Here is a 17,118-nt window from a genome sequence, read left to right as displayed (position 1 = left end):
CAGAATCTGCAACTCACCAAAGGCTCTGTGCCACCGTCAACCAGCTCAACTCTTTGCTGCCAACCCAGAATGAAAGAAAAAAGCATCAGCGCTATTTTAAACAGCGTTTCCAGGCTGTGGGATGTGGGAAACAGTAACAGCTACCACACATGGAATGACTATTTCTGAGCAAGAAATTTTGTGTCCCATGAATTAGAGCCCTCTTGGAAAGAGGAAAGCACCTATTAGCTGCTGTATGTTCTTTAATTCAAAATATACCAATGAGTTATTGTCCCCATTTTCAAATGAAAAAAAAATACTGAAGGTCATAAAGATTAAGTAGTTTACCTAACGTGGCACAGCTGGTTTGCTGTAGGACTAGGATTTGAACCCCAAATCCATACATTGTCTTTTTATTAATTGGCTCATGTAACGGGTGAGTTCAGGTACAGCTGGACCCAGGATGTCAGACAGTATCATCTGGACCTTAGCTCACTCTCCTGACTCTTATCTCTCCTTTCCTCTGAGCCAGCGTCCATTTCAGCCTTTCCCCAAAGTTGACCATCAGGCCACTGAGGTCATAGACTCACCCCTGCAGCTGGGAGGTGGTGGTCAGAACCACTTGAACTGAAGTGGAGAGGGGGTAGGTCCTGAAGAGAAGGAGAAATGCACCAGGACCACTTGGGCTTCGGGCATGTCATCCACGGCAGGAAAGACCACCGTCTGTGTCTGGAGCTTCAACGACAGCTGTGCTGAGCCTCAGTTTCCTGTCAGTGTCTTCATTCTGTCTTTGCTAGAATAAACTTGGTCTAAACTGAGCCTGCGCTCTAGAGCCCACAAGCCACAACTACTGAAGCCCGCACGACTAGAGCCCGTGCTCCGCAGCAAGAGAAGCCACCGCAATGAGAAGCCTGCGCACCGCAACGAAGAGTAGCTAGCCCCTGCTCGCCACAACTAGAGAAAGCCTGCACACGGCAACAAAGACCCAACACAGCCAAAAATAAATAAATAAATAAATAAATAACATAAAATAACTCAGAGAGAACTGTTTGTCAGAAAATGTAAATCTTTCTTAGCTCTTGGGAAATAAAAAGTCTTAGTTCATTTTGCTTTGCTCTATTTTAGGACTGTACGGAAGGAATATATCACTGCAAAGTATGTAGATCATAGATTTTCACGGAAGACCTGTTCATCTTCATCAGCTAAACTGAACGAATTGCTTGAGGCCATCAAATCCAGGGATTTACTTGCACTAATTCAAGTCTATGCAGAGGGGGTGGAGCTAATGGAACCGCTGCTGGAACCCGGACAGGTACAGCTTCACTGAAATCAGGATGAAGAGGGATGTGGGAAATCAGTTTAAAAGATGACTCGTTTTATGGTAACACCACAGAATGAGACTGTTATACTTTAAGTGATCGTGTCTGAATCAGGACAATTTGAGAGTGAAAGGGGCTGCTATTAATAATTACTTTGGGGCAGCTGACTTAAACGAAGCCTGTCTAGGCAAATTAGGACCTCTGACCACCCTATTTATACTTATCCTTTCCTTTTAGGAGCTCGGGGAGACAGCCCTTCATCTTGCAGTCCGAACTGCAGACCAGACATCTCTCCATTTGGTTGACTTCCTTGTACAAAACTGGTACGGTTTTTGTTTTCTCTGAATATGCCTTGTGAGTTAACACAAACCAGCCCTATTGGTGGCCTACCTCAGGACTCGGCAAGCTTTTTCTGTAAAGAGCCAGATACTGTTATAGGCTTTGCAGGCCATGAGGTGTCTGTCACAGCCATTCAACACTGTCATCATAGTGTGAAAACTGCCACAATCAGCACGTAAACAAGTGAGCATGGCCATGTTCCAGTAAAACTGTATTTACAAAAACAAGCAGAGGGCCAGATCTGGCCTGTGGGCTGTAGTTTGCCAACCCTTGGCCTAGATAAATGTAAAATCCTATCTCTGTGTCCAAAACCTGCTGCATTAAGGGAGGTTGAAAGACAGGACACTTAACAGCACAAGGTAACAGATCTGTGAGTTTTCATTGTTTATAAGTTCATGGTAAGAGATCAGTATATGTGGCTGACCCAGTTGCTAATTCAAGTTTAGGATATACTAATAGGAGAATAATTTTGAACACAGGAGGTTTAGACTTGCTGGATTCTTTGTTGGGTAGTTCTGTAAGCTACAGATTAGGAGGAGGAATCCAAAGGAGAGCGATTGAAATAGTGAGGGGGTTTGAACTCACATATGAAGAACGGTGCCTGGACACAAGCCAGATTGTACAAGCACCCAGCCTCTTCCATAGAGGTGGTTCAGTGTAGTGGTTAAGACCGTTGGCTCCGGAGACACACTGCCTGTGTTCACATCCCTGCTCCATCATCTGTGTCTCGATAATCTGGCAAACAAGCACTTCATCCTCTCTCTTTTCATCTAAAAAATAAGGGTTATATTATACCTACCCCATCAGGTGGTTGTGAAGACTAAATGAGCTAATACACATAAGAGATGTGTGTCTGTCCCGTACACAGTAGGCACTCAATAAATGCTGGCTGTTATTGTCATTATGTTGCTTATAAATGGAAGTGTCATGTTAAAAACATCATCATCTTCCCTGCTTATAAGAACTAGGTCACAAATTTGACTCAGTTGTTAGCATGGGAAAAAAGTGGTTAATCTGTAGTTTTAAATTACAGAGCAAGTCATTTTTTTCTAATACTTTCATTTTTCAGTGGGAACCTGGATAAGCAGACGGCCCTGGGGAACACGGCTCTGCACTACTGTAGCATGTATGGTAAACCTGAGTGTTTGAAGCTGCTTCTCAGGAGCAAGCCCACCGTGGATGTCGGTAAGTGTGGCCAAACGTCTCTCAATAACTGCTGTGAGAGAGTTCAGTTGGCTGAAACCTAGACATGCCTGTTCCATTGTCATCTGAGTATTGTTCTTTGCCTTTTCAAGATGTATCTTTAGATAATCACGCAACTGTATTCCGCCTGTTTTAGCTAACCAGGCTGGAGAGACTGCCCTGGACATAGCAAAGAGACTGAAGGCCACCCAGTGTGATGACCTGGTAAGCGGAGTGGGGGAGGGGTGAGCCCAACTGCCCGAAAAGGGTGTTCTCTGAAACCACGACTGGAGTGAGAGAAGCAGCTTCTCATTCTCTCTCTCTCTTTTTTTTTTTTTGAACATTGGCTAAAGAAATCCAGACAAGCACTCAGGCTACATTTGAAAAAATGATAAATTTGTCATCCATGTCTTTTGAGTACTGTTACAATGTAGCAGCTAAAAGGCATTTGAGAGGTCTTATTACCAGACAAACTGCTTTTTTTTTGGCCGTGCCACACGGGAGGCGGGGGCAGGATCTTACTTCCCTGACCAGGGATCGCACCTGAGCCCCCGGCAGCGGAAGCACAGATTCTTAGCCACTCGACCACCAGGGAAGTCCCAAGGTGCTGCTTTTTTTGTTTGCCAGACATTAGTCTTTCTCTGTAGCTTAACAGTAAAGAATTATTTGGGGAATTCCCTGGCGGTCCAGTGGATAAAACTCTGCAGTTCCTGGGTTCAGTCCCTGGAACTAAGGTCAGGGAACTAAGATCCTGCAAGCCGTGTGGCACAGCCAATAAATAAAAATAATTTTTTTGGGAAAGAATTACTTGGGAAGCCAGTTCCAAAAATTGGGCAAGTAAAGTTCAGAGTGTAATGGTTTTCAGAATGTCCAGTGCCCTGCCCTCCCCACCCCCCCATCCTGTGTACACACTCACCTCCAGTCCCAGTAGTTCTTGCTTATACCTCTGGGCCTTTACGTAGAGCATGATTCTCTTAACCACAGGGAAGGATAAGATAGGAAAGATAAGTTACATTCCCCTGAGTTCCTGCTAAGTGCCAAGTACCCACCCAGGCCCAGCAGTTGTACGTCTTTCTTTTTTTTTTTTTTTTTTTTTTTTTTTTTGCGGTACGCGGGCCTCTCACTGTTGTGGCCTCTCCCGTTGCGGAGCACAGCCTCCGGATGTGCAGGCTCAGCGGCCATGGCTCACGGGCCCAGCCGCTCTGCGGCATGTGGGATCTTCCCGGACCAGGGCACGAACCCGTGTCCCCTGCATCGGCAGGCGGACTCTCAACCACTGCGCCACCAGGGAAGCCCACGTCTTTATTTTTACAAGAATGCTTTGGGGATGTTGGAGTTACCCTTGCCCCATTTTATGACTAAGAAAGTGGGCCATGGGTGGAACCAGGACTGTCTGACTTTAAAGGCCTACCTCTCGCACTTCAGTGACTCTGATTTTGCCTTCCGGCGGGAGTTTGCAGTTTTGAGGCTCATTTTAATAATATTGAGAAAGCTTTTAGTTTTGGAGAGAAGTCACATTACCAGAATTAAAAAGGCTCCACCCATAATTCTTTGCAATTCCTCTTCAGTCTGTCCCGTGGCAGTCCCGTTTGTATAATCAGAGTTTTGCCTGCAGTGCAGCTACTGGTGATGAATCTGAAACCAGGAATGAGGTGGGATTTGCTCAGTGTTTCTATAACGTCCGGGTGCCTGGCATTGAACTTACAGCGGTTACACCTGCGGTTACTTTCAGCTTTCCCAGGCTAAATCTGGAAAGTTCAATCCACATGTCCACGTAGAATATGAGTGGAATCTTCGACAGGAGGAGATGGATGAAAGCGATGATGATCTGGATGACAAAGTGAGTGTATATAGTGCCTCTGGATTCCTGAGCCCTTCGCCCAGGTTTTCTCCACTGTACAGATAAGACCCGTTCTTTGTGAGATTGATTTTGGTCTTACGACCTGACTCACCAGGGCCATTTCCTTTGTTTAGTCTCTGATCCTTGTTGAGTGCCACTTAATAGCTGTATTAGTCAGGGTTCTCCAGAGAAACAACCAGTAGGGGTGGGTGGGTGGGTGGGTGGTGTGTGTGGGGTTGTGGGTGGTGTGTGTGTGGTGTAGAGATGGAGAGAAATTCATTTTAAGGAGTTGGCTCACATGCCTGGGGCGGGCCAGGTCAGAATCCCCAGGGCAGGCCAGTAGGCTGGGGACTCCACAGGAGCTGAGGGTGCAGTCCTGAGTTGGGAGGCAGAAAGCCTGCCTCCTTTGGGAGTCCTTAGTCTTTCCTCTTAAGCCCTTTGACTGCCTGAATGAGGCCCACCCCTGTTACTCAAAATCTAACCTAAATGTTCACCACATGTAAAAAATACCTTCACAGCAACATCTAGACTGGTGTTTGACCAAACACCTGTGCACCATAGCCTGAGCCAAGTCAACACACAAAATTAGTCATCAAAACAGCTAATTAATAAATAATAAGTTGTCACTCATTGAGAATTTAAATATGAACTAGGCGGCAGCGAGCACAAGTGTCACCTCAGGTCATCTCTATCAAAAGCCCATTGGGGTGTTGTCATTGTCCCACTTTACAGAGGAGAAAACTGACAGGGAAATCACGTGGTTTATCAAAAGTCTCACAGCGAGTAAAGACAGTCTCAGGGATTAAACCCAGTTCTGTGTGACTTTATCATAGACCTGAATTACCTCTGAAGGTTCATTTGTACCCTTTTTTTAGATTCCACATATAAGTGATGTTATATGATATTTGTCTTTCTGTGTCTGACTTACTTAGTATGATAATCTCTAGGTCCATCCATGTTGCTGCAAATGGCATTATTTTGTTCTTTTTTATGGCTGAGTAACATTCCATCGTATATATGTTCCACATCTTATTTATCCATTCCTCTGTCAGTGAACGTTTAGGTTGCTTCCATGACCTGGCTGTTGTAAATAGAGCTGCAGTAAACATTGTGGTACATGACTCTTTTTGAATTATGATTTTCTCAGGGTATATGCCCAGTAGTGGGATTGCTGGGTCATATGGTAATTCTATTTTTAGTTTTTTAAGGAACCTCCGTACTGTTCTCCATAGTGGCCGTACCAATTTACATTAGTGTAGGAGGGTTCCCTTTTCTCCACACCCTCTCCAGCATTTAGTGTTTGTGGATTTTTTGATGATGGCCATTCTGACAGGTGTGAGGTGATACCTCATTGTAGTTTTGATTTCTCTAATAATTACTGATGTTGAGCATCTTTTCATGTGCTTTTTGGCCATCTGTATGTCTTCTTTAGAGAAATGTCTATTTAGATCTTCTGCCCATTTTTTAATTGGGTTGTTTCATTTTTTGATATTGAGCTGCCTGAGCTGTTTGTGTATTTTGGAGATTAATCCCTTGTCGGTTGCTACCTCTGAAGGTTCCTGCGTGCATTTTTCATCAGCTGTGGATCCACTGGTTCCTCTTTCCCAGGCAGGATGTAAAGAGTAGTCAGAGGTGCTCCTACCGAGGGATCCTAATGGCGTTCACCATTTTAAGAGAAGCTCAATTATGATACAGTCAAGATAACCATTATAGTAAGAGTTGGCGAAATTCCTGAGAAGTGTTCAGAGGACAGGGCGGCTGCCTCAGCCTTGGCGAGCAGTGAAGACCTTATCAAGGAAACACCACGGGAGATGGGTTTCTAAGGGTGGTGGGGAGCTTGCCAGGCAGGGAAGTAGGAAGGAGTGCATCCTTCTGGGGAGGGAGAACAGCATGTGCAGAGGCTGGGGGTCATCGTGGGGCCTGAACATCAGAGGACTGGTTGGGGTGAGGTGTGAGGTGCCTTCACATGCACTGGGTGGGGAGAGGCAAGAGGCTCCCCTGAAGTGTCAGGCAGCCCAGATCAGGAAGGGCATGAAGCGGGTGGACGGCCAAGTTCAGCCCTTTGGCTTTCATGTAAGCAGGCACAGGCCAACAGAGCTTTGCTGTCAGAGAGCAGGGTTTCCTACCATCTCTGCCTGCAGCATGGAAAATGGGCTGGAGCTGAAAGAAACTGAGGCAGGGGCTGTTCAGGAGACCAGGGGTCCAGGGGGTGCTGGTGAGCGCCTGCACGAGTTGTGGGTCCGAGGGGCATCTCTGAGCTCTCCGTGCAGGACTGGGTGGCTTTCGATGCCACTGAGGTTGGGAGACTTCCTACTTGGGAAGTGGCATGGGTGCTGATGCTGCGAGCCGAGTGCAAACACCAGCGATCCGTCATGGGTGGTTGAAAGTGTTTGGAATCCAAGAGGCTGAGGTTGGATGTACAGGCCTGAGTCATCAGCATTAGGTGGCAGTCACGGCCAGGGGTGCAGATGAGGCTCCTTCCTAAGAGGGTGTGAAATGAGGAGAGAGGGGAGAGTGGAGAGCTTCGATGTTGAAGGGCTGAGCAGGGATGGAAAAGTTAATGTAGGAGCTACTGTTCAGTTGTTGGTGAACGAGCCCTGCACAGGGGAGGTGTTTGTGGATTAAAGGTTAAATCTGTGTGACCTTCTACCTCTGAATACAATGCTCCCTAACCAGCATGCCCCTGCTGGGACCCTGGTAATGACAGGAGAATGAGATGTGTACTCTCTGGATGTTTCGCTTGTGCTGTGTCGTGGCTCCTAGGCTTTTGTGGGGCTGACCCCCCAGAAACGCGGAGAGCCACAGCAGCCCAGATACCCCCCTGAGCCTGCCCTGCAGAGTCCTCCGGACACCTGAAGCATCATCCTAGACTATCAGCTGACCCACCACACTGTTATTTCATTTGCCAGCCGAGCCCCATCAAGAAAGAGCGCTCACCCAGACCTCAGAGCTTCTGCCACTCCTCCAGCATCTCCCCGCAGGACAAGCTGTCACTGCCGGGCTTCAGCACTCCGCGGGACAAACAGCGGCTCTCCTACGGCGCCTTCACCAACCAGATCTTTGTCTCCACAAGCACAGACTCACCCACAGCGCCGACTGCGGAGGCACCCCCGCTGCCTCCTAGAAACGCCGGGAAAGGTACAAGCCGTGGGAAGGGCTTTGTGACTCCATCTTCAGAGCTGGGAGTTGACTCAGCTTTGACGTAAGAATTTTGAGGTGCCTTTGAGTGGCAGAGTGTGGGCTGTGACGTCAGGGCAGCGTGAAACACCATTTGCCACGTTACAGCCGAGAAGTAGAGTTACGGGCACTCCACGTAACACTTGCCTTGTCATGTGTGAACCTTACAACCATCCTGTGAGGTGTGTGCTTTTGTGCCCATTGTACAGATGAGGAAATTGAGGTAGAATGACTTGCCCAAAGGTCATGCAGCTGGTAAGTGGTGGAGTTGAGGTTCCATCCAGGGTCCACATGGCTCCCAAACCAGCGCTCTTTCCTGTGTAATATGGGGTAGAATTTGAGTTCTTCTTTGAGAAGTTTCTTTCCTCTACACTGAAATGTAGTAGCAGTGATAGTCAGTAGTTATGAAGTCCTTGCTTTATGAGAGGCCCTAAGCCCAGCACCTCTATTTTCATGCTCACAGAACAAGGTAAGTAGGACAGTTGCTGGCACCGGACATACAGGGTACTGGTTCAGAGTTGTAGAGTAATTGGCCTGAGGCTCTTGGGGGTTTGGGATCCTCACCCAGATCCTGTGTGACCTGAACCCACACTCCTGTGCTCTCTGGCGAGTGGCTTTCCACGAGACACCTCCTGGGGCAGGATCTTCCCAGAGGAGGGTCATTGTGCGGTGCGTTGTCACACGCCCCCACGGGGCTCACGCCAGGGGGTGACGGTCCACGAAGACTGCATCCTGTTCCCCGAATCCACCGAACGCCCTGCACAGAAAGTCCCACCTACATGGGGACGAGTCGAGACACAGAAGTGATGACATTAAGGGCTCACCCCTCCCGGGGGTGTTCGAGAGGTACCCGGAGCTGTAGCTTCCCGTCTGGTCTCAGCCCTAAACCCAAGTGCAGGATCCTCCCCGTGTCCTCTGCTGGCTCGTGCTCACGCAGGTTTGAGGGCCCCGGTGCACAATGCCGTGCCTATTTGAATCACACTGGGACTATTTTCTGGGGAATGTGAGCTTTATTCAAAACAGTGTTTTTTCAGAGCTTATTCTCCATTGAAATAGTGTTATAAATGGGAGCAGTGTTCTTAGACCGCAATGGCCTCATAGATTATAAAATAGTGGAGAAAGTTAAAACGAGGCTCAGGCATAAACAGTACTCATCAGAGATAACCAGTGACCAGAAGAGCAACAGCACACGTAAGCCGGTGTTGTCCTTACCATTCCACACGTTATGCTAGAACGTGCCTGATAAATCACTAGCATGACAAGGTGCAGATGTGTGACGTAAGAGGCCTGTGTTACCTCTCACCGCGGGGTGATGATGTTCCCCATCGGGGCGGCAGTCTGCTAAGAGCAGAGAGTCCCTTTCTGTGCCCTAAGAAAGACCGTGAAAGTTACTCTGCTAGAGTTCATATCCCCTGATTATGGTTACCAAAAAAAGTGGTGAGGACCTATGAGAGAGCCTCCAGGTCACTGAGAACCTTGGAAAAGGTCTACAGGAGAGGATGACACCAGAGTCCTAGGGGCCAGGAGGCACCCTCACCTCCCTCTACCTCTTTCCATAATTTTATCTCAAGGGGACACAGAAACCCATAAAATATACTGACTCAGTGCCAAGTATATCTCTGCTGCCTTGAATAAATTCTGATTAGCTCTTTACCAAAGACCCAAAGACAAAGACCAAATTTATTTAGTGATGCAGCTGCTGAAACAAGTGCCTAGAGACTTGGCCGTAGCAACCGTGGTCGGCTAAGGATAGACTGCTTACCGCCCCCCACCCCCATCCAGTAATTGAACATAGACATCCCTCTCCGCTACAGTCAGAGTGTTCTTGCAGGTTGCTCAGGGCAGGACATCAGATTCGGAGATTTGGTCTGAGCCAGTGAGACAAGAAGCACAGCCTGCCCATGACTTTTATAAGGGATTCGAAGCGGGAGATACTTCCTGCAGGCAGCTTGGCTCACGTGCCCACACATTTGGAAAAGTGATAATGTTTGAATGGAGTTCTTAGAAGACACAGTTGAAGATCAGCCGATGCTCTGCGCAGAGAGAATTCTCTGTTTTCCTTACGTTTTCTTCATTTCATTCTGTTGAACTGATTGAACCGTTTGCATGGAACAAGGATGTCTTGTTGTTTGGGTTGCTAGTTTCCCGTGCAGCTAAAGCAGAGGTGTCTGCTTGCAGCAGAAGTCATTTCCCCACTGAGAACTTCGGGGTCGTAGGGGATGATGGTTTCCGGTGAGGCAGAAACAACTGATAAAGTTTCCACTAACGAGAGGAATACAGAGCACAGAAGTAGAAGGAATTCTGAATCCAGCTCAGGAGTATTTTCAGAAATTTGCAGCTGCCTCATGAAAATGTAAGGAGTTTGACCTAAATTGCCATGGGGCAAAGCCGTCTGTGCTTGAGCAGAGCTCCAGTCAGAGCTGGACGACTCAGCAATTCAGAATCCCGAGCTCACCACCCTTAAGCCTTTGAAACATTTTGCTGCCTACGCCCTCTTCAGATGTGAAGTCCAGCGAGATTAAATCAAAGCTATAAAATTAAGTATGCAGACGTTTCTCACTCGTGGTCAGCAGCTCCGCCCAGCCCCCCACTTCCCTGTATCTTTCTTAAGACTAGATATTCTTCAGGATCGCCAGGATTGGTTTGTTCTTCATCTTTAAGCTAAAATCATGTCACAGAACCTGGATTTTTTTTTTAGAGCTAGAGGGATGCTGAAAGATTGACGTGATTTATAACCCTTTGTACAGCTAAGGAAACAGAGCCCTGAAAAGGCTGAGGAACTTCCACGTCACGCAGTGGCTGAAATAGGATAGAACATTAAAGTGGGCCTCAGGACTTGTCAACCAGATCTTCTATTGTAGTTTCTTCTTTTCCATGTTGAGGAAGAGGGTCCATCTCTGTCTTGTCTTCCTCGTGCATTTGTCATCAGAATCCAGTGAGACAATATATGAGAAAGCATTTGGTAAAATGCAGAGCGCTGAACTACCGCGAGGGACTCCTATCAGGACTGTTCAGGCTCTGACTGCACAGATGTCCCCAGAGTAGGGAAGAAGGTACGAGCACCATGGTACTATGATGCCGCCCACAGAACAGGCGCTTGACGACAGTGTAGCTTGCTTTTTAAGTCATTTTAAGCTACGGAACTGCAGTTTTCTCCCCTTGTATAATTCCACACCTTTTACACAGCCGTGGCACAGACTGCACTTGACACGAGATTTTTGTGGAGGTTAGTGAGAGGGACGGGAAGCTTCCAGCTCAGCACCTGGCACCTAGTCGGTGCCCCAGGGAGGGTTCTGCTGCTGACATCTGACATCTGCTGCACCTCCTCAGCTTTAAAAAAGCATCCCTCGGGAATAGGAACCGGGGTGGAGCTGCCCAAGTCTGGTAAATCAGCAGGCGGTCTGAATGGTGAAGCCTGGCATGATGTGGGCACCTTTAAGTCAAAGGATTTGTCAAGTAAATGAACGATAAGTCTGATCTCAAGAAGCTTATTTAACTTACTTAAATGAAGTAAATTTTCAAGCTTTTAGAAGCACGAAGTGATACGCTAACTAATTTCAGTTCATTCCCACCTGTTTGTGAGATCAGTCCCCTGGACTCGGGCATTGTGTAGCACCTCTGCATATCTTGTGAATACCTGTAGGAATCCTGCAGTCCACACACGTTTTCTATAACGTGGACTTCCTGTTTCACACAGGCTCCAGCCTTGGTCTGATAAACCAGTAGGTGAGCTACACAAAAGCAGCTCAGCGCCTGGCACACCGAGGGCTCAGTGGGTGCTTGTCACGGAGAATGTTGAACCCGGTGCTGCCCTCGCCATCCCTGTAGGTGAAGAGCTAAGCACCCACGTTAATCCAAGAGTCTAGTTTGAGAGTAACACACCCTCCAAGGCAGGTCCATCTGTAAAGCAGACCGTTCCTGCGGGGCAGCTGTGAGCCGCTGTGAATTCAAACCCCACTTTATCTTCTTCTCTCCCTTGCCCCACCTAGGAGGCTGGGGTTCCTCCCCACCAAGTGCTAACCCTGTCCCTGTCCTGGTCTCCTTTTCACATTTAACTCATCTTGCTAAGTTTCAGGGCCTTCATCTGAAAAACAAGAATCAGGTGTCTGGCTGGCTGGGTCCCTGCTCAGAACATGAAATAACGTACGTAAAGTGACTGGCACAGCGTGAGCACTCAGTACGTAGTATGGGAGCCTGTTGGGTCCTGCTGCATGTGTTCGGTTCTGCAGCTGTCCTGGGCCCTGGCAAGGTAGCAGAGTGGGGGAGCGGGGAGCTCCTGCTTGGAAGCTCGCACTCCAGTGGGTGAGAAAGCGGGGAGCTGTGCCCTCATCAGGGGCAGCAGTCGGTGGCGCTCCAGGCTTGAAGAGAGGGTGAAGGGAGTCTTCCTTTCACTCCCCCCTTCCCCTGGAGGCAGAACTCCTCCACACGGAGGCTGGGGATGAGCTGTCCCTGCATCCCTGGCACAGAGGGGGCATGCTCCATCAGCGCTTGTTGAGTGAACAAACAACAGCAGAATCAGTGAAAGCACGTCCCAGAAAAGTGCGGCCAGAGCAAGGAGGGGACACTCATAAAACCAACCCAGATGTCCTGGGGCTGTGATAACCGACTTGCTGACGATCCTTCTGCACCATGTTTATGCCCAAACTCAGTGTGTAAGCATTTATTCACCATTTCTCTGACTCATTTGAGGTCTGTAGCAACAGTTAGGGCAGAGGGGGGTGGCTGGGGAGAAGACTGCCCCGGGGTCTGAAGGTACGAAAGTGCCGTGCTCCAGGAGTTGGGCTTGCCTAGGAGATGTTTCCCGGTGAGTGGCTTTATTCACATGCTGATGACTGTAGAGTTTCCTGGGATTTTTTTATCTCACAGGAAGGTAGCCATTTGAGTGGCTTGATTTTAAAGCTTCCCATGGACCATTGTCCTTCATTTGTGCTGAATTTTCTGGATTTTTCTGGGGTTTTCTTTTGTGAGTGGGTTTTTGTTTGCTTGTTTGTTTTGCCTATTTTTGTCAGTCTCTCTCAATCCTTTTTAAAGCACTGCACACGTGTATCACCTTGCACTGGCCTCCTTGCTGGCCGAGAGCACGTCTGTGACTTCTGCCCTCAGCAGTGGCCACTGGCCCGGCCTTGCCAGCCCAGTCGCCCGACTGCCAGGGTGTGGAAAGGGGAGCAGAGGAAATGCTGTTGTGCGTCTTGCACGTAAGAGTGTATGAGCAGGACTTCCCTGGTGGCGCAGTGGTTGGGAATCTGCCTGCCAGTGCAGGGGACACGGGTTCGAGCCCTGGTCCGGGAAGATCCCACATGCTGCGGAGCAACTAAGCCCGTGCGCCACGACTACTGAGCCTGTGCTCTAGAGCCCGCGAGCCACAACTACTGAGCCCACGTGCCACAACTACTGAAGCCCGCGCGCCTAGAGCCTGTGCTCTGCAACAAGGGAAGCCCACTCACCGCAACTAGAGAAAGCCTGCGTGCAGCAATGAAGACCCAACACAGCCAAAATTTAAAAAGCAAAAAAAATACTTTTAAAAAGAAAAAGAAAAAAAGAATATATGAGTGTTAAAGGACCAACCCTGAGCCCCTTGAGTTCGGCACTTTTCTCTTAATGATCAGTGTCCTGGAAGGAGACTGAAGGACACGTGAATGGCTCCTGCGTGTTCTGTGTGCAGTGCTGCGTCTTTCACAGTGTCACTGCCATGTTGGGATCCTGTCAGGCCTGCTGCCAGCCTACCGTGCTTTCTCCACATGCCCCCCTCCTCTGCACCGTGCCTCTGTTTCCCCACCTGAGCACGGAGATGATGATAGCTCCTTCCTACTACATGCAGTTCTTCTCTAAGTAAATATTCTTGCATCTTTATCTGCTTTTTTTTAATATATAAATTTTTTTATTTTTATTTTTAATTTATTTTTGGCCACGTTGGGTCTTCGTTGCTGTGTGCAGGCTTTCTCTAGTTGTGGCGGGGGTGGGGGCTACTTTTGTTTGTGGTGCACAGGCTTCTCATTGCGGTGGCTTTTCTTGTTGCCGAGCACTGGCTCTAGGCGCGTGGGCTCAGTAGTTGTGGTGCACGAGCTCAGTAGTTGTGGTACATGCGCTTAGTTACTCCACGGCATGTGGAATCTTCCCGGACCAGGGCTCGGACCTCTGTCCCCTGCATTGGCAGGTGGATTCGTAACCACTGCACCACCAGGGAAGTCCCTATCTACTTTTTAAGTGATAGAAACTTTCCATTCTTTTTAAGTTCTGTACTGTGAAAACCATTAGAAAATGGTAAATTTGTCATTTGTATTGTCCAGAGTTGTCTATATAACTCTGTCATTAACTTCTGTCATTAACACTTCTATTTGGCATGTTAGAATATGTATGTTATCCTTCTACAGACAGTTTTTCCGAAAACTGTCAGGATAATTTTTAAAGCCATCTTCTGGGTCTTGTTTTAAATTTAAATTTCAAAGGTGTACTTTTATTTGGTCTCCCAGCATGGAAGACCTCTGGGTATTCTGTTTTATTAAAAACCAAAGGTACAAGGACTTTGAAGAAGACTCCTCCTGACTTACACTATGAATTATTTCCATAGACTGTGCCCAGCATGTGCCAGGTGCTGAGAGAGAGAAAGGCAGTGTGGATCTTGCTCTAAGGAGGCTTCCAGCCTGGGAAGGAGGAGAGAGTGTAGCTCTGATGCAGCGTAGAGAGTACGTAGTGCCATTTAGCCTTGTGCGAGCAGAGATAGAAGCAGTTGCTCCAGGACAAAGGAGGGTTAGAGAAGCTTCTGGATGAGCTAACCCTTGACAGATGCAGAGGAGAGGAGGGACCACAATGAGCACCGAGGCTTCTGAGATGCATGGCGGCGTCACACGTGTGGGCTTCCCGAGCTCTGGCCGCATGGTGGCCACACGTCTGAGCTGCAGGCCTCAGTGAGGGGCCTCCCTGAGCCGGTGATGGTGAGGTGCTCGAGGCAGCACAGCTCACGTGGGGCCACTAGCGTTGAAGCCCCAGAAGAACGTCTGAGTGACCAAGAGGCTGTTGGAAATACAGGAGAACCCCAAGCACGTGAACCCCGAGTAAGAGCTGCATGATACACCCCGCTGCCTCCTTGTAGAAGACCTTCTAATAATTTAACCTTGGAGCTATTTATGGCAGCTTCGGAAATCTAGACCATATTTTTAAGAAAAAGCGTTAGAGGATAATTTGACATAATAGCCAGTATTAGCGGCAAATGTGGCTTAGGGTGTTTTTTCCTTATTCCCACAGGCCCTGGCAGAGTTGAGGGAAGAAAACTGGCTGCCCGAGTCCCCTCCCCACCTGTTAATCTTGCGTCCCACCCCTTTCGAGTTTGTTTGATGCTGTGTTTACTATTTTTTAGTTTGTTTTGTTTTAGCTTTCTTTACCCCTCCAGAATTGCTTCTTTCCTGACCAAGCCAACGCTCAGGTTTATTTTGCAGGAAACATGCTTTTTAGTGCTTAAAGACTAGTTACTTATTTTGGAAGTCTTTTGAGCTCTTTACAGTAAAGTTAAAAAATTTTGTCTGCTTTTCTGGGGTCTGATACAGTGTTTTTCACCCTTTTTTAACTCATGCCCTACCAGCCAAGAAGATTTCATGGCATCTTCCTTTCTGTAGCTTCTATTACAGAACAGTAGGTGGGTCTGTGTGTTGTTTGCCATGAAAGTCGATTACAGTATTGAATATTTCTTTTCGAACTTCACACTATCTCTCCCTGGTTTCTGATCTGTCACCCTCAGTGAGACGTTCTGTCTTCCTTAAGGATCGCTAGCCTTACAACAAGAGAAGTAGAAGTTTATTCATCCATTAATTCGATACTGTATTTACTAAATGCAGCTTTCTCTACACCAGGCCAGAGAACAGCCTGACCCTGGTAGAACCTGCAGCATGGTGGGGAGAGAGGCAATGAACAAGTCAGCAAAGACGGATAATTAGAGACTGTAGTAGCTGATGTCTGAAAGTAAGACAAGGCTGTGATGACGTGAGGAAGGGAACACTAACCCCTACATTTTTTAGATGATGATTCAGGAAGCTTGATTTTGCTTGGTTTGTGGTTACAGGACAACTCTGGTCTGATCACTCCTAAAACCACGTACACAGACAGCTTTGCCCAGAGACATAGCTCCATTGGCCATCTGTGTTTCCAGGCAGGATTTGAAACTGGTTGATACGGCCTTCCAGATGCATTGCATCAGAAAGTCCCTAGATGGCGATACAGATGAAACTGCTGGGGAATCTCACCATTGTCTATTATGTATTCTCCATTTATTTCCAAGAGGAAAATTACACTTCCTAGTACCGAGCGTTGTTGTTGCCATTTTCCTCGTGTGGCAAGCCCAGAAAATGCCGGCCTGGCTTTCAGGACGGGGCGAGGCCTCGCCATCCCCGGAGGCCTGCGTCATGGCTCAGCTCCGCCCCTCGTGGCTCCATACCCTTAATCACGCCCAGCCCCGCTTTCCTAGCTGCCAAATGGGACCAGTAATACCAGACCCACATGCCTCACAGAGTTGTTACGAAAATCAAGGCAAATAGCATGTACGAACACATTTGGAAAACTAGGAAGCACTGTACAAACACAAGGCTAAAATAACAATGCCTTTACTGTTACAAAAATAAAACAGTTTCTGAAACTTCAGTGACTGGTGCCGTAATTAGGCGTTGATTCGGGATATCAGTAAGGCTTCCATCACGTATCTCGTCAGTAGGACTGAGAATAAATACTGCCGCTAGGGCCATTTAATTCTAAAACACACGACCATTTTACTGAGATGAACAGTATTTACTTCCAAGACCAGACTATCTTTGAGAAATGGGGGTTTCAATCTGTGTTTGTACTGAGCAGTAATTGATCGCGGGAAATAGCGAAGCTTGTTTTCCCGAGGAAGGAGGCCAGCAGTAATTAAGCTTCTCTCTTAATATGCAGAATGTAAAAAGCTCTTCTGGAGCCTTTCTGGATCACCAGGTACCTGCTATCCTGCGATAAACATTTGATGTGGCAGTGTTCCTAGCTTTTTTTGTTTCTTTCCTTTTTTTCTCTTTTAATGTTTGCGGACACTGTTGTCCACTTAAACCATAACCTGGTAATGATCATAAAGAGAGATTTGTCAAAGTGCCCAGCATATAGTGCTCGGCACACACCAGCCACTTCAGTTGCACTTGGAATAAACAAAATTAACAGCATATATACTACTCCCATAGCGCTCATTGAAAACAAACTCCTTTTTTTCTTAAAGCGTTAGTTCAAAAAGTCAACTTACGCAGTAGTGGTGTGTGTGTGTGTGTGTGATAT

General features: G+C 47.6%; 1 protein-coding gene across 1 annotated transcript in view; it reads left to right on the top strand.

Moving 5' to 3' along the window:
* ASAP1 (ArfGAP with SH3 domain, ankyrin repeat and PH domain 1) overlaps positions 1 to 17,118 on the top strand; it is a gene marked incomplete at its 3' end in the record, with an annotated part of 309,959 nt that overhangs the window by 271,373 nt on the left and 21,468 nt on the right. Inside the window, exons 19-24 of the mRNA XM_079722229.1 lie at positions 1,105 to 1,291; positions 1,536 to 1,621; positions 2,707 to 2,822; positions 2,977 to 3,044; positions 4,552 to 4,659; positions 7,569 to 7,797. Coding sequence (XP_079578355.1) covers positions 1,105 to 1,291; positions 1,536 to 1,621; positions 2,707 to 2,822; positions 2,977 to 3,044; positions 4,552 to 4,659; positions 7,569 to 7,797 — 794 coding nt within the window. The remainder of the gene's footprint in view (positions 1 to 1,104; positions 1,292 to 1,535; positions 1,622 to 2,706; positions 2,823 to 2,976; positions 3,045 to 4,551; positions 4,660 to 7,568; positions 7,798 to 17,118) is intronic.

The sequence above is a fragment of the Hyperoodon ampullatus genome (assembly GCF_949752795.1).
Source record: "Hyperoodon ampullatus genome assembly, chromosome: 17".
In the NCBI taxonomy this organism is placed as follows: domain Eukaryota; kingdom Metazoa; phylum Chordata; class Mammalia; order Artiodactyla; family Ziphiidae; genus Hyperoodon; species Hyperoodon ampullatus.
The sequence above is the reverse complement of the archived record's forward strand: the minus strand, read 5'-3'. Positions and strand labels throughout refer to the sequence as shown.